Source organism: Oncorhynchus tshawytscha, unplaced genomic scaffold (assembly GCF_018296145.1).
Source record: "Oncorhynchus tshawytscha isolate Ot180627B unplaced genomic scaffold, Otsh_v2.0 Un_scaffold_3920_pilon_pilon, whole genome shotgun sequence".
Taxonomy (NCBI): domain Eukaryota; kingdom Metazoa; phylum Chordata; class Actinopteri; order Salmoniformes; family Salmonidae; genus Oncorhynchus; species Oncorhynchus tshawytscha.
This window is the reverse complement of record NW_024609812.1, coordinates 368,491-386,268: the sequence shown is the minus strand read 5'-3', so window position 1 is coordinate 386,268 and position 17,778 is coordinate 368,491. Positions and strand designations below refer to the sequence as shown.

The 17,778-nt window shown below is 44.2% G+C and overlaps 2 protein-coding genes across 2 annotated transcripts; both read right to left on the bottom strand.

Moving 5' to 3' along the window:
- Positions 1-32: 32 nt before the first annotated feature.
- On the bottom strand, positions 33-11,190 carry copg2 (COPI coat complex subunit gamma 2). The gene is made up of 21 exons (XM_042318643.1): positions 11,039-11,190; positions 10,232-10,365; positions 10,073-10,144; positions 9,659-9,814; positions 9,357-9,449; positions 9,161-9,247; positions 8,804-8,961; positions 4,931-5,064; positions 4,704-4,771; positions 4,415-4,603; positions 4,032-4,127; positions 3,554-3,797; positions 3,158-3,233; positions 2,961-3,064; positions 2,553-2,747; positions 2,090-2,271; positions 1,633-1,762; positions 1,228-1,325; positions 944-1,082; positions 755-853; positions 33-537 (listed from the first exon to the last, which is right to left on the bottom strand). Exons 1-21 carry the CDS (start codon positions 11,073-11,075, stop codon positions 407-409), a joined length of 2,622 nt encoding a protein of 873 aa, XP_042174577.1. The 5' UTR covers positions 11,076-11,190; the 3' UTR covers positions 33-406.
- Positions 11,191-14,695: 3,505 nt separating this feature from the next.
- ucn3l (urocortin 3, like) lies at positions 14,696-17,279 on the bottom strand. The gene is made up of 2 exons (XM_024416953.2): positions 16,325-17,279; positions 14,696-16,020 (listed from the first exon to the last, which is right to left on the bottom strand). Exon 2 carries the CDS (start codon positions 16,012-16,014, stop codon positions 15,553-15,555), a length of 462 nt encoding a protein of 153 aa, XP_024272721.1. The 5' UTR covers positions 16,015-16,020; positions 16,325-17,279; the 3' UTR covers positions 14,696-15,552.
- Between the last annotated feature and the right edge of the window lie 499 nt (positions 17,280-17,778).

Genomic DNA, 17,778 nt, shown 5'->3' with positions numbered 1-17,778 from the left:
AAAGGAGTTTTCCATAAAGCTTATAACAATAATTCAGTATTTCCATGGTCAACATTTAATAGATTTGATAAAACGTGGGCCATTAATGACACTAGCCTGGTCCCAGATCTGTTTGTGCTGCCTTACAAACACCTACGAATGACCATTGGAGTTGGTTATACAGCACAAACAGATCTGGGGCCAGTCTACAGAGATGAGTTGAAGGGTGCCAGTAGTACACACACACACACTCACCATAATGTATCCATCTCAGACTACCCAAAAACACAAGACACATTCCAACGACAAAGCAGTGGAGGACATAGCAAAGAGAATATTGTGAAAGGGGGAAAAAAATGGACAAAACAATCAGAATATGCCATTGTATTCATACGGCCTGTTGGTGAACAGGCCCCTCTGGCACCCTCTAGCCCACGGAGGCTAGGATAATGTCAACAACAGTCTCATCCGAGCTGCGGACCGTCACCTGCATAGTGACACCGTCGGCCAGGGCCAGGCGCGAGCGAACCAACACGTCATGACCCCCCCGGAATACACCTGGAGGAAGGGGAGGGACACAGAAACTGTCATTCATACCATGGGGGGCTTGCTTCCATCACACTAGTGACAGGAAGTTGAACAAGATGCCGTGTCAAGGTTAGAAACTGAACTTAACATATTTCCGGTGATAAAGGGTACAGAATGAGCCTACAATTCACTAAGCAAAACAATAATGAATTCAAATCAAGATAGAATAAATAAATGAAACACCCACCGGCAAGGAAGAGGATGTGTGAGTTCTTGTTTTCTGGGACCTTGTCTGAACGCTCGCAGGGCTGCATGCCCAGGAAACTGATGATGTTACCAACAGCCTCTACAGAAACAACGGGGAACAGCTCACAGAATGTACACTGTGTTTCAATGTTGGGGTGATAAATCCAAAGATCCCCATTGAAATAATTACCGTCTAACGTTCTGACAGAGGCCAGGGCGAACGTCTCCTCCTTCTCAAAGTCGTCTCCCACCTCGTCCCAGGCTGCGGCAAAGTTAGGCTTCAACACCTTCTGGATGTGGTCTGCTACGGTCACCTCCAAGTCTTCCAGCTGACATACACACGGGGGGAGTAGAGGAGAGAAGGTAGAAAAAGGGGAGAAGAGAGAATTTAGGCAAATGATGGTAAACAAGATATAATTATTTTGGGGTAAATGAGTTAAGATTTTAAAAATAGGTTTTATATTGAGCTCATACCACATATTCGTCATCGTAACCGTCGTCATCAGGCTCTCCTGTGTTGGGGTCGCAGTCTTTCACCAGGTACTTCAGAGTACAGCTGAACGTACAGGACACTGGAGGGCAGAGAACACATTTAATATGACATAGACAGTGCAGATATTGCACAGCGATATGACTACGCTACGTGATGTAAATACGTCCTTAGTGTTTGAAGAAGGCCAGCAGATAAGTGCTTTTCTCTCTCAATGGAAAACCACGTTAGGTGCTACATGATCCCCATTCAGATTCTTTAGTTCTGAGAAGGGTTTTAACAGAGTTACAACACTGACGTCACACTAAGCACTTCAGAGAGTTGCCCTCATGAAAATGGCTCATTTCTCTCTCTCACACACAGTCACACAGAGGTTTAATAAAAGTAACCTGCGGTGGGGTCATCTTCAGGCAGTCTGACCAGGCTGTAGCAGGAGCCAGGCTGGCTGTAGGGCAGGTTAGCAGCAGGGACGTAGTGGAGAACCTCGTAGGCCTCTGACGGCTCCATCTGAACCATAACCTGAAGGACAACAACCCAGTGGACTTCCATTTAATACATTTCTATACATTTAGTCCTGTGTCTTAATGTCAGTGTTGTAGATTTTAAATGTGAGGCACCAAAGACACTTCTGTCTGTCAATTGAATGGACAATAAAGCTTTAGAAAAATAATTGAATACGATTATGCTTTTCAAACTGCTCAAAGATATCTACAGTATAAGGAGGGATTTGGGGTGATGCCACTGCAGCCATTTTGCACCCAACTAGACCTTCACACATTGACAATCGCTGTGCATTCTAGGAGACGTGAACTTCCTAAAGCGCACCAATCACCAGTGTAGCCCTACCTTCTGCAGGAGCTGGTCATTGAGCGTGTTGGTGCAGTCGAACTGAAACACCATGTGTCTGGCGAAGGTGTGCTTGACGCAGCGCACCACATACTCAGTCTCCGCCTCGGTCAGCTGCACCGCCTCCGACGTCTTGAAGAGAGAACCCAGGCCCTGGAATTCTGGAATGGCTGCCAGTTGTTCTGTTGACAGAGGAGATTAGAGGAGAGGCCCAGCTACAAATCCACCCTTGCTGCTCTGAAGTTGTTGATGCCACAATACTAGTATCTTAACTACTGCTGCTATGATACTTGGTTTTGGCTAATAACGCTTAGAAGACTGAATTCTATGGTTCATTAAGAACGTGTTTCCATGTAAAATACTGTGTGCTGGTCCTTTTACTCCATAAATTCAGACCAAATGTTTTGTTTCCTTGTGATAACGCCATGTCTTGCCATGATAGTTTCAAGTAAGGTGACTGTACCCTGGTAGATGTCTTGGCGTGTCGGGCCTGGTTTCTCTGGAAGCTTGCTAGTGGCCACAGGAGCGAATTCGGTCTTCTGCTCTGTGATGGGTGTGTTGGCCAGGGGAACCGACTTCATATCGAAGGGCTTCTCTGTGGGCTCCAGGGTGTACTGGTGGAGGGACTTCTCCAGACCCGGGACAGACACCGACAGACCTGATGGGAGGAGACACAGACGGGTCAATAAAGGAAATACATTTATTCATTTTGAGGTTCGATGGAGAAAAACTAATTCTCTGCACGTGTCAATTCACTGAGAGAGTTTGAGTGACCAGTCAAAGAACACAACCTTACTTCCTGAATTGGACCAGATATGTCCACACACACTAGTGCTCTGAAGTTCAGACTAGGAGCGCAGTGTGTTCTCACCGTTGAATATGTAGGCAGCGTTGAGAGCCTTCTGCTTCTGCTGCAGCACATTCATGTAGAAGGTGGCTCTGTCCCTCACCTCGTCATCACTGTCCATCATACACCTAGAAACACACCATACGTCAACACACTTCAGAGTGGTAACCACACAGGGAATGGATCGTTATGACAGGGAGCCAGTGAAAGGCTGTCTCTACCTCTGCATCAGGACTAACACACTGGGGAGAAGGTCATCATTCTGGGCTCCAAACTTAGCCAGAGCACTGACCGCAGCTACAGGGACGAGAAAGGAGCTTAGTTATTACACAATGTGTACAAACAACAACGTAGTAACTCACATTAGTTTAAACCTTCATGAGTAACAGTGAGTTTTTGTTGAAAAGCCAGATGCAAATACCATTTGTCTTCATATTAGTGAATTGAGCCTTTCATGGTTGGTGATGTCACCAGTTAATGGAGCCAATCCCAACAGACTTATCAGAACTACCATTATGTTGCACCCAGACACACACAACTCTGTCTCGCAAACACACATGCTATTGACAACTCCGGGCCAGCAGGGGTTCACACACACACACACCCCCGTTTCTCACCGGCTCTGACGGCCTCGCTCTCCAGCACCACGCGGTTGAAGATGAAGCGGATGTACTTGGATGGCGAGGGCGTGCGCGGACCCTCCTTGCCCAGCAGGTGAAGGATCTTGGTGGCCAGCACCGTGTGCTCACAGTCCTCAATGAACTCACAGAGGTGGGCCAGCCCCGTCTCCTTGCTCTCTGGGTTCTCCTCGATGATGCTGATGATGCAGTCCACGATGGCCCGCTTGTACTCAAAGCCACCCTGAGAGGAGAGGCATCATTTAAAGATGTGTTTCAGGGACAGTTGTACATTAAATCAGAAAACTGAGTGGTCATATCAATGTAAATGTGCCAGAGTTGGCAAAAAAGCTGTTTGTCTGTAGTCCAGATGGTTTCATGTCAGTGAGAAGGACATAAATGTGCTTCAATAGGTTCTCTTGTCCTACACATCAGTGAAAAAAGACATTAGGCTGCTCAGTCAGGGTGTTCCACTCACGTCGTCTCGGAGCATGTTGGACAGGAAGTTCATCATGACGCTGTGCTTTCTGGGATACTTCTGACACAGGGCACTGATGGCCTGCACAACCACCACCTGAAACACACTCAGCAGTCAGAGGATAGAACTTCACTTTGGTGAAATAATACCCCCATTTGGAAATAGATTAAAGTAGTTGTGGTTTTTTTAAGAAATGCAGAATGATGCTATAGGCTATAGTATAACTATATACTTTTTTGGGGGAGGTTACATATTGAGTGTATTCTAATTGATTATCCAACTATTTCAATTCCTAAATGATTCAACTAGAGTATTGTAGAGGGGAAAAACAAGAGCATATCATTGAGGAGAAAGTACACATTAAAACACATCCTCCTCCTCACCTTGAACTCGTCAGAGATCTCAGAGACGAAGGAGGAGATCTGTTTCATGAGGCGGTCCACACTGCTCTCGCTGCCTGTCTTCAGCAGCGTGGTGATGGCCAGCGTGGCGATGCTGCGGTTCGAGTCCGTGATCAGGTTCTCCAGGTCCAGGTTGCACGCAGTCACCGCCGACGGGTGCTTCATCGCCACCTGGTGGACAAACGGGGGAATGCGGATGTAAATACAGTATACTCTATGTAAAACACAGGTAACTCAGAGTAATGAAGAGCATGGAGAAGTGGAGACCCACCTTGTTGAGGGTCCTGACAGCTGCATATCTCAGGGCTGCTTTGGGAGAGCTGCAGAACAGCTGCAGGACTAGAGAGAAACACATTGACAGTCAAGTGGTAAAACCAGAGGTACTAGGTTGATAGGATACTACAACCTCTAATTTCTATTTCTACAGGTAGGTACCTACATGTGGACACCAGAAAGTAAGGTGTATTTACCAAACTGGCTGTAATTACAGAGACTCACCAGAGACAGCGGGGGCCAGCTCTCTGGCAGTACAGTTGGGCATGTGGACTATGGCCGAGGCTGCCTCGTACACCACCATCTCATGCTTGTTCCTCAGACAGCTCTCAATGAAGTCAAACAGGGGACTGTCATGTCTGCAAACAGAAAATAGCCAACCATTTGTAATACAATGCCACACACACAAGACAAAAATATACCAATATGTTTATAAAGTTACATTTGACAGTGTGCATTCTGTGTCCTCCGCTGCCATGTGATGACTGACAGTTGTGGCTGCTTTGTGTGATGTATTGTTGTCTCTACCTTCTTGCCCTTTGGGCTGTTGTCTGAGCCCAATAATGTTTGCACCATGTTTTGTGCTGCTACCATGTTGTGTTGCTACCATGTTGTTATGTTGTGTTGCATCTGTACCATGCTGTGTTGTTGCCTCTCTAAGTTGTCTTAGGTCTCTCTTTATGTAGTGTTGTCTCTTGTCGTGATGTGTGATGAGTGTTTTGTCCTATATTTATATTGTATTTATTTTATTTGTTTTAATCCCAGGCCCCCGTCCCTGCAGGAGGCCTTTTGCCTTTTGGTAGGCAGTCATTGAAAATAAGAATTTGTTCTTAACTGACTTTCCTAGTTAAATAAAATAAATTTTAAAAATGCATGATTTCACTATACAGATCACTTCCCCCTGGTGATGAATAAAAACTATACATATCAATGAAAGGGAATACTAGACACCAACCCACTGTAGACAGACTAGAAAACCCATTCAAGTAAACAGTCCATGACAGTGTTTATCTACCCTGCCTACGTCTGCGTGACAGTGCTTATCTACCCTGCCTACGTCTGCGTGACAGTGCTTCCACGGTGCCATCTACCCTGCCTACGTCTGCGTGACAGTGCTTCCACGGTGCCATCTACCCTGCCTACGTCTGCGTGACAGTGCTTCCACGGTGCCACCTACCCTGCCTACGTCTGCGTGACAGTGCTTCCACGGTGCCACCTACCCTGCCTACGTCTGCGTGACAGTGCTTCCACGGTGCCACCTACCCTGCCTACGTCTGCGTGACAGTGCTTCCACGGTGCCACCTACCCTGCCTACGTCTGCGTGACAGTGCTTCCACGGTGCCACCTACCCTGCCTACGTCTGCGTGACAGTGCTTCCACGGTGCCACCTACCCTGCCTACGTCTGCGTGACAGTGCTTCCACGGTGCCACCTACCCTGCCTACGTCTGCGTGACAGTGCTTCCACGGTGCCACCTACCCTGCCTACGTCTGCGTGACAGTGCTTCCACGGTGCCACCTACCCTGCCTACGTCTGCGTGACAGTGCTTCCACGGTGCCACCTACCCTGCCTACGTCTGCGTGACAGTGCTTCCACGGTGCCACCTACCCTGCCTACGTCTGCGTGACAGTGCTTCCACGGTGCCACCTACCCTGCCTACGTCTGCGTGACAGTGCTTCCACGGTGCCACCTACCCTGCCTACGTCTGCGTGACAGTGCTTCCACGGTGCCACCTACCCTGCCTACGTCTGCGTGACAGTGCCACCTACCCTGCGGTGCCACCTGCCACCCCCTGCCTACGTCTGCGTGACAGTGCTTCCGCGGTGCCACCTACCCTGCCTACGTCTGCGTGACAGTGCTTCCGCGGTGCCACCTACCCTGCCTACGTCTGCGTGACAGTGCTTCCGCGGTGCCACCTACCCTGCCTACGTCTGCGTGACAGTGCTTCCGCGGTGCCATCTACCCTGCCTACGTCTGCGTGACAGTGCTTCCGCGGTGCCATCTACCCTGCCTACGTCTGCGTGACAGTGCTTCCGCGGTGCCATCTACCCTGCCTACGTCTGCGTGACAGTGCTTCCACGGTGCCATCTATCCTGCCTACGTCTGCGTGACAGTGCTTCCACGGTGCCATCTATCCTGCCTACGTCTGCGTGACAGTGCTTCCACGGTGCCATCTATCCTGCCTACGTCTGCGTGACAGTGCTTCCACGGTGCCATCTACCCTGCCTACGTCTGCGTGACAGTGCTTCCACGGTGCCATCTACCCTGCCTGACAGTGCTTCCACGGTGCCATCTACCCTGCCTACGTCTGCGTGACAGTGCTTCCACGGTGCCATCTACCCTGCCTACGTCTGCGTGACAGTGCTTCCACGGTGCCATCTACCCTGCCTACGTCTGCGTGACAGTGCTTCCACGGTGCCATCTACCCTGCCTACGTCTGCGTGATTATTATTTTTTACACCTTTATTTAACTTGGCAAGTCAGTTAAGAACACATTCTTATTTTCAATGACGGCCTAGGAACAGTGGGTTAACTGCCTTGTTCAGGGGCAGAACGACAGATTTGTACCATGTCAGCTCGGGATTCGTTTTTGCAACCTTCCGGTTACTAGTTGCACTCCACTGCACTACACGAGGCCCGCAAGAAGCCAAGGTAAGTTCCTAGCTAGCATTAAACTTGTCTTATAAAAAAACAAGAAATCTTAACATAATCACTAGTTAACTACACATGGTTGATAATATTACTAGTTTATCTAGCATGTCCTGCGTTGCATATAATCGATGCAGTGCCTGTTAATTTCTCATTGAATCACAGCCTACTTCAACAAACGGGTGACAAGCGCATTTGTGAAAAAAGCACTGTCGTTGCACCACCTTTCTTCAAAATAAACACACAACTATAGATTTTTAAACCTGCACATTTAGTTAATGTTGCCTGCTAACATGAATTTCTTATAACTAGGGAAATTGTGTCATTTCTCTTGCATTCTGTGCAAGCAGTCAGGGTATATGCAACAGTTTGGGCCCCTGGCTCATTGCAAACTAATTAGCCAGAATTGTACATAATTATGACATAACATTGAAGGTCGTACAATGTAACAGCAATATTTAGACTTAGGGAGGCCATCCGTTAGATAAAATACGGAACAGTTCCGTATTTCACTGAAAGAATAAACGTTTTGTTTTCGAAATTATAGTTTCCGGATTCGACCATATTAATGACCTAAGGCTCGTATTTCTGTCTATTATAATTAAGTCTATGATTTGATAGAGCAGTCTGAGTGATGGTAGGCACCAGCAGGCTTGTAAGCATTCATTTAAACAGCACTTTCGTGCATTTTGCCAGCAGCTCTTCGCTGTGCTTCAAGCATTGAGTTGTTTATGACTTCAAGCTTATCAACTACCGAGGTTAGGCTGGTGTAACCAATGTGAAATGGCGAGCTAGTTAACGGGGTGCGCACTAATAGCGTTTCAAACATCACTCGCTCTGAGACTTGGAGTAGTTGTTCCCCTTGCTCTGCATGGGTAACGCTGCTTTGAGGGTGGCTGTTGTCGATGTGTTCCTGGTTTGAGCCCAGGTAGGAGCGAGGAGAAGGACGGAAGCTATACCGTTACACTGGCAGTACTAAAGTGCCTATAAGAACATCCAATAGTCAAAGGTATATATACAAATCGTATAGAGAGAAATAGTCCTATATTTCCTATAATAACTACAACCTAAAACTTCTTACCTGGGAATATTGAAGACCCATGTTAAAAGGAACCACCAGCTTTCATATGTTCTCATATTCTGAGCAAGGAACTGAAATGTTAGCTTTTTTACATGGCACATATTGCACTTTTACTTTCTTGCATTATTTAAACCAAATTGACCATGTTTCATTATTTATTTGAGGCTAAATTGATTTTATTGATGCATTATATTAAGTTAAAAGTGTTCATTCAGTATTGTTGTAATTGTCATTATTACAAATAAAATAAATATATTTATTTTTTCTGTCCGATTAATCGGTATAGGCTTTTTTTGGTCCTCCAATAAATCGGTATCGATGTTGAAAAATCATAATCGGTCGACCTCTATCTTCCATGGTTCTACCTACCCTGCCTCGGTCTCCTCCAACAGCTTGCTGGCGATGCGGATGAGCATGCAGTAGGCAAAGGGGGACTTGAGGCCAGACTTGGTGAACTTGTTGAGCATCTTGGATACGGCCAGTCGGTCATTCTTCCTCAGGTGGTACAGCAGGCCCAGGGCGTGGTACTGGGGGGAAATCACAGAGAGGTCACAGTGGAAGTGATTCTCTTTCAACTTACCCGGGTTGTGTTCATTAGGGAACAACATACCAAAACCCTTTTCAGTGTATTTCATATTAAATGAGTGAAGATAACAGTAAAACATAGGTTATTTCTTCAGCTTGGTGCCTAATGAACATGTTATCAACAGAATGTGTGTAACCCACCTGCACCATGATGTTGTCACTGGAAGCTGCCTCCTGTGCCTCGTTCACCCAGCGCTTCACCACGTCGTAGCTCATCTTAACCATGTGCTACAGACACACAGAAACCACAAAATACATTACCCACAAAGCAATGGGAGTACTTACAAATGGCACAGTCACCTTGAGACATCCAGGCACCGTGTGGCTAATTTCTTACCAGAGATGAGACCAGGGCAGAGCTGGACACACTGGGCACTTTGTCAACGATGGCCTGTTTCATGTATCTCTCAATGGCCTGCAGCATGGTGGTCTGTAGGACAGTGACAAAGTAGGGCTTGAGTTTATTGACCAAAAAGCATAGGTTTAGTCCAATAACACAATGCAAGCTGGATGTAAAAAATAAAATACTGTTCAGCTATCAGAATGGAAACAAAAAGATAACACAGCCTAATAAAAAGCAGGGAGAGAAATAGAGAGGGAGAGACAAAGACAGAGGGAGAGAGACCGAGAGAGACTTACATCCGTGATCCTGCAGAGAGCTCTGATGGCAGGTCCTCTGTACACATCCTCCTTGCCAGTCATGTCCTTGGTCAGGCTGCTGGTGACAATGATGACATCCTCAGAGATGTTGGCCATCTCCTTGATGGTCAGGTAGCACATCCTTCTCAGGGTTTGCTGGAGGAATACAGAGACATTTTCAAAAAGCAGATAATGCTATACAAAAACACTATGCGCCACATCTCTACAATAGGTCAATTACAACACTACTCATTGAATACTAATTTAATGGCACTAGTTGGAACTGTTTGTGGTTAGTTTGTGAGTTTATGTCATCGTGTACTGTATATGTTGCGGTATGTTCTGTCAATAATGTTGTTTACTTGTATGATCAGCAATAATATAACTAAACCCAAAGCAATAACTTATTCTCACATCATTGGACTGGAAGAGCCTGGTCATTGCGAAGAAGGCCTCGGTCGCCTCCATAGTTCCAAAGTGCTCCCCCTAGACAGAACATAAAAGCATCTTCTGTTAATATCAAAGGGTATACGTGCATATAATTGGTTTGCATGTTATGGGTTTGTTTCTCACCTGGTTGAGTAGGTAAATGATCTTGGTGAGGATGTGGAGACATCTTCTGGGATTGATCGGAGTCTCGTTGAAGATGCGAGCCTCTTGCAACACTGCACTCTTTTCAAGATGCTGGAAAGGGTTAGAGCCACTTCCTAATTGTTGCAGTGAAGAAAAAACAGCCACATTAAGACAAAATGTGATTATATTGGAACTATAAAGACTAACTAGGTAGTTCGCTTACTATGCGTCATTACTATATCGTGTTGAATGTGGATTTCGTAAATAGATAACTTAGGTGGTAGCTTAAACCTCGTCTAATTATGGTCAACAAGCTTGAGCGAGCAAGACGACATTGGCAGTTTTTAAATTAACAAAATTAGCGAGCTAACTACCAGTATACGGTACATCGATAGACACATGTAGCTAACTAAACATTTAATCTCTTATCATATTTTACACGGCACAGCCAAAGAAGAATAAGTGCATTTTTTACTAGGCACAGTTAACGTAGTCTTCTAACCAACTAACGTTAGTTTAGCAAGTTTGCAAGCTAATTTGACAGATAAATACGCTTTAAGCTAGCTACCAAGCAATTGACATATCTGCTCAACAAATAGAGACATGTAGCTAGTGTGGTCAACAAAGACCGACACGTCTATTTGACAAAAAAAAATCCACTAAATGAATACCAACTTAGTGTAGTTAACGTTACCTAGCTGGAATGCTAGCTACTAGCTAGCTAACGTCAGTGGTAACTAGTTGGCAAAAAAACGTTACCTATTTCCAAGCAGCTATATTGACTTCTTTACACTTAATTTATCTTACCAGACTCTTCGTCCTTCTTGTCAAATTTCTTTATCATTGTTACGGAATGTTTGTGGATCAGTGTGGTTGGTGTACAGCCTCACAACAGACGACTAGTCACTTCCACGTCGCCAAATGCAACCTTCCTGTCTGTGTCCATGTCGACGGAAATGACGTCAAATATAATGATTTGTAGCAGGGGAAGCTGCGCGTAGATCAGTGGTCACCAACCTTTTCAAGATAACTTTCTGAGTCAAAATGCATGCCGAGATCTACCGCTCTGATTTGTTTATGAACATGACTTAAAAAATGTAAGCCTATGCAACATTAACCAATTAAAAACAGTACTGTAGCAATGAGGTTTGTGCAGTAAGCTATAGGCCCAATACATTATCACCGCATACTGGCTTTGCTTGAATTGACCAGCCAATGCATTGTTTTTCGGGAAAATTATATTTCAAAATTTGAGGTAGGCTATATGATCACACCGGTAATAGATCCATTGTTGTATTACTTGTGAGGCACAGCTGAGTGAGCATACATTTAAATAATTTGCTTTTTATTTTACTGAGCCGATGGTGCCTGCATCTGAGGGACAGAGCAGCAGACTGAGGGTCCGTCTCTCAACATCCCTCCGCTCTCCCTTTTTTCCACTGACACTGACCAAAAAGGGACACCGTCTTCCAGCTGATGGCGAAACTCGAGTCGCACTGCATTATTTCTGTCTCATGCACAAATTAATGTTGTTACTCATATGAATAGAGAAAGTGAAATATTCCTCAATATAAAAAAAGACCCAAGCCGGTAATAATAACAACGCCAGCCTATCAATACACATCCCTACTCATTCATTACTGCTGTGCTGATTGTTGTAGCGTTGAGAAATAGGAAGAATGCACATTTTATGGGTTATAAAAGTGTTGAATACAAAGTGTTGACAGTGCTGAGTAAGAACTTAAACATGAACTCACTCATAAACACAGCAGCTCTTTGCTGTATTCGTTGGCAGTTTCTCTCTAGTCATGGTTTTAAACGTTTTGAAATCTCACAGTATCAATTTTGCCATAGCTTTCTTTTATGCCTGCTACCTTACTACAGACTCGGTCATCTGAGCAATCTGATTGGCCAGCGGTAGCATAGTGCACTTGATTTCTTCTCCAGGCCCACGGGGAAGTGGTGGGAGTTTGTACCTTCGGACACATGAAATGGCAACAGTTTGCCTATCTGGCGCCAGGGCAGCTGAAATGTCTGCACCTACCACCAACAGCCTGAGACCAAGGACTGATCACCCCAATCCACAAAAGTGGAGACAAAGTTGACCCCAATAACTACCGTGGGATATGCGTCAACAGCAACCTTGGGAGAATCCTCTGCATTATCATTAACAGCAAACTCATACATTTCTTCAGTGATAACAATGTAGTGAGAAAATGTCAAATGGGCTTTCACCAAATTACCGTACGACAGACCATGTATTCACCCTGCACACCCTAATTTACAAACAAACAAATCCGAAACAAAGGCAAAGTCTTCTCATGCTTTTGACTCAGGGTCTGCTATATAAATTGATCGAAAGTGGTGTTGGGGGAAAAACACACGACATTATAAAATCCATGTTCACAAACAACAAGTGTGCAGTTAAAATTGGCAAACAACACACACGTCTTTCCACAGGGTCGTGGGGTGAAACAGGGATGCACCTTAAGCCCCACCCTTTTCAACATATACATCAACGAATTGGCGAGGGCACTAGAACAGTCTGCAGCACCCAGACTCACCCTACTAGAATCTGAAGTCAAATGTCTTCTGTTTGCTGACAATCTGATGCTTCTGTTCCCAACCAAGGAGGGCCTACAGCAACACCTAGATCTTCTGCACAGATTATGTCAGATCTGGGCCCTGATAGTAAATCTCAGTAAGACAAAAATAATGGTGTTCCAAAAAAGGTCCAGTTGCAAGGACCACAAATACCATCTAGACACTATTGCCGTAGAGCACGCAAAAAACTATACATAACTCATCCTAAACATCAGCACCACAAGGTAACTTCCACAAAGCTGTGAACAATCTGAGAGACAAGGCAAGAAGGGCCTCTACACCCTCCCAAAAAATACTTGAATCAGTTATTGCCCTTTGTGGTTGTGAGGTCTGAGGTCCGCTCACCAACCAAGAATTCACAAAAGCATCCTCCGTGTACAATGTAAAACACCAATACCTGACCACTGTGACTGACCCAAAATTAAGGAAAGCTTAGACTATGTACAGGCTCAGTGAACATAGCCTTGCTATTGCGAGAGGACGCCATAGGCTATGGGCACACTGCCCACAAAATGAGGTGGAAACTGAGCTCCACTTCCTAACCTCCTGCCAAATGTCTGACCATATTAGAGACACATATTTCCCTCAGATTACAGACCCACAATAAACGGATATCTATTGGGTGAAATACCAGTGTGCCATCGCAACAGCAATCAAATGAAATGTAATTTAATTGTAGCAAAGATTATGGATATACTGACAAGATACATGTCTCTCTGCCCCAACAATGGGAGTCATTGTCCACAAAGAGGCACAGCGGGCTGTCTAGCTTCCGCCTATCCTTTGTTTGGATTGGTGGATTAATGCATGTCATTATTGTAATCTTATTTTGAATATTCGACGAGGGTTGTTGACTTCACCCTGCTGTATTCAATTGAGAGAGATGCTATGCTACTAGCCTCATGTCATGAATATGCATAGCCATTTTGAGACAACTCTGATATAAAGTGTGTTTTCTCAAAGTTACCAGGATGTCCCCATGAGTGACAGAACACTGAGCCAATCATGACGCAACAGTCCGTATTTTCTGCTGGCTTGCCCTACAACCACAGAAAGCTGAGATCGCCTGAAACACCTGCATTTTGGAGCTGCCTTACTCAAGAAAACAAAAAAGAGACCATGTTTGTATGCAGCTTTATTAACTCAATGATAAACATATTTTTTTTTTTTACATTGTTTGAAAACTGATATCTGACACAAAATAACATGCAATACAGGCAAAGCCAATTTTTTGGCAAAAAATGTGGGGCTCAAAACAAGTGGGGCTCTGTCCCACCAGCCCTGAATGACGGGTCGCCACTGGGTTTAGGTATAAAATCAGATCTTTCGACTGTGTGGCTGTGCCAGCTAGTGACCACTCTGCAGAGCTGCCAAACTAACCTGAAGCTGGAGCTGCCTAAATCCTAACCTGAAGCTGGTTCACACATTCAAGTTTGCATATAGGCTCACTTGTTGTCATAATAAATGCAATTTTTAATATAATACAGTGTAATAATAAATAACATCTTTAAATGCCTCTAAAATATTTAGAGAGGAGGAAACGTAATGGTCACTGATGACTCCCAATTGTGTGTGTGTGTGTGTGTGTGTGTGTGTGTGTGTGTGTGTGTGTGTGTGTGTGTGTGTGTGTGTGTGTGTGTGTGTGTGTGTGTGTGTGTTTGTGTGTGTGTTTTTTTAACACACCTGTGTTTAACGCACCTGAAAGCTATAGCATATATAGGGACGATAATATATTTAGTTCATATAGACAAAGCTGTTGTTTTCCATTGGCTGACTGACTGACTGACTTGATTATGCCTAACACCTAAATTACAACACCTTCTAAATGTGAAAATGGCCGTTATTGAAGACAACGTTTAATTCATCTGCTTTTATTTGAGGAAAAATAATCCCTTTGTGTATAAAAATAACAGACATTTGATGATCAAACATTGAGGCTACCATGCATTTTCCTTGAAATAACTCATAATCATTTCACATTCTAGCGTCTATTCACAAAGGTATATAGGCTAACTCGCTTCTCTTTACACTAAATATGCCGCAACATGCGTGCGAATTTCAATGAAAGCAATTTGTTCACATAATTTGTATTGTACCGTACTGTCCTGTATTTCAAGCATATGCATGCCTTGCTTTTCCTATAAAACGCGGGCACGAATGAGAAGAAATGCAAACCATTTCCATTGACAGGCTAATTACACTTTACCCACTGATTTTATGCATATGCAATTGACATATTTCCTCATTTGCCTTATCTAATTTCAAAGACCCCTCTCATTACACCACATTTCCTGGTCCAGTGGAAGACTAGAAGTTGTATATCTTTAAAGGGCCTAACCTTATCTTGAAAGTACTTTCATTTTAATGAATTGAAATGTATATTCTGAACAGAAAATAAATCATTCAGTGTGTAGACTAGTTCAAAATGATCTCGAATTGTATTTTGATTTTCATTCAATTTCAGGGATTCTAAAATGGAATAGGCCTGTACAGTAAACAATCCAATTGTACTTCAGAAAAGTAAATCTCAATAATCCCTATGTTTCGTATTTAAATTTGCTAGATCATACCCACAGAAAAAAAACATCTCACAAATACTGCATCTGAAAGTTTGATTTGAGGAAAAATAAAACTTCCAGCAAAACGTATTTGTCAGAGTGAAAATCTAATATGTAATGGATAATCAGGGTAGCGGCTTCAACCGTCGGAGAGATAGTCTACTGTCTCTTCCTTCGTCCAATCTGCGCCATCAGACGCGCGTTGTCGGCCGCTTTTGCGCGCAGGTTCTTGGACTTTTGGATGTCAAAGAGAATGTTCATGATGTTGGTGGGCACATCTAGAGACAGGGTAAACTTGCGTAGCCGATCATTATTAATGCTGTTCTGGAACATCTTACTCCTTAGCTGCGTCTGACTGAGAAACCTGTAGTTGGCGGGGTAAGTCGACGTCCTTTTCTCCCGCGACTCTGCGGAGGAGAGAGTGTCTCCGGACTTGAAGAGGGAGCGCAAGCTTTCCGACACTGGGAACGTGTCACTGGGAACGTCGTTCGTCTGGACCTCAGCTAGTATGTCATCGTCACAGAGGAGGTTGTAGTCGCTCTGGTACAGTCTGAGACAGAGGCTGGAGGTTGGCGCGCAGAGGACAGCCAGCACAACCAGGGTTCTTAGGAACGGCATCATGATGTCCTAAGCGGTCGGAGAAAGCGAGAGAGAGAGAGAGAACCGTTCGTTTATTGGTCACTAAACTTTAAAAGTTCCCAGATATCTGACAAATATAACCCTGTCCATGTTCACCATTGCGTAAAGACAATAGTCCAAACGAGTAGATCCGTTTTATGCGTTATTGTCTTCCCTATTGTAAAGGATATAAAGCAACACTTTATGATTTAAAAATGATAAGATGAATACATTAAGTGAATGGAATTGAAATATGTAACTATATTCATGATTTGAGCACACGGAAATGTGCCAGATCAACAAAATAACTTACCAAGTTCCGTGCACTGTAATTCTAGAAGACAGTTTCCGCCAGAAAGTCACGTGTGACCAGTACAAACAAAGAAAAACACTCTAGATAACAATTGAATAGGCTATAAAATATTGACAATCCCAGCGTTTTAAAATTCGGGCTTCGCTGATCTCCCAACCTCGTTCTCGCCTTGTTCTTTCCGCGTCTTCTGATCACGAATTTGGCTCGCACGTCCATTCGTTCGGAATTCATTCGTGCGCCAGAACTAACGTCATAGGATTGACATTTTTGGTCTCCTCTCTCTCAAAGATCACACACTGACTCTGATGCGTTGATACCCCCTTGCAATGATCCATTTCGTCATCCCTTCTGATACTTTTGTAACACATCCGATTTATCATACAAAGCTATTTGCAGTTTCAAACGTTATAACCATATTGTGTCAGCCAATGTCATGTTTTTCCAATAGTTTCAACATAGCGCTCGTGAGTAGCCTAGAAAATGAAAAGCTCACTACTTGTTGATGCTATGGCATTCAGTACCATGGACAGCTCCATGCGCGCCATGCTTTCCATTGCGCGGTGCACAACCTTCCGAACAATATTTTCAGATGTTTACCTTTGGACCTTGATTCTCTTGATTAAAAAATATCTGCCAATCAAGACAAATAAATACTTGTATTAAAAATAACTTTTTAGGACGTTATCTTGTTTTTACAGGCTATAGGGTAGGGGCGTTGCACAGATCAGAGTAGGCATGAGGAAGGATAGAGGGAACTAAAAGATGTCTTGGAATATTCCATGAGGTAAACAACAGGTCCACTTCATGAGCTTTCAATTAAAGTTCCTTGAGCTTATCTCCTATCCTTAAGAGTATATAATTAACATAATCCGTCAGTTTAAGGTAAAGATGTCATTTTTTCGCCACTTTCAACCGCAGAGCTACAGCGCTGTGTATCAGACCAGGAGACATCCCAAAAATCAGTCTTCTCACTAAAACGTCTGTAGCGTCCGAACCGAGTCGTGACTTGGGTGAATGTATAGGCAAGGACAGTGTTCATCTCAGCAGGCAGGCTCATCCACACTGTGTGCCCATATGGTTGCTGCCCATTATGCCCATTATGCTGGATACATCCTAGTCCATCTTTGGTTTTGAGGTGATTGTATCAAAATGCTTAATTCAGGAAATATGTAATCAAGCATGCTTTATAGAAGGGTTGACCTCTGCTGCTGTTAATTCACTAAGGTTCCGTGTGACTCACTTGGTAAGAGCATGGTGCTAAAGCAATGAGTTCAATTAACACGTGTCACAAACTGTAAGGCGCTTTCGATAAAAGAGTGTGCTCAGTGACATATACAGCGCCTTCAGAAAGTATTCACACCCCTAGTCTTTTTCCACATTCTGTTGTTACAGGATTACATTTACATTTGTTTTGTCATTGGCCGACACACAATACCCCATAAATCAAAGTGGAA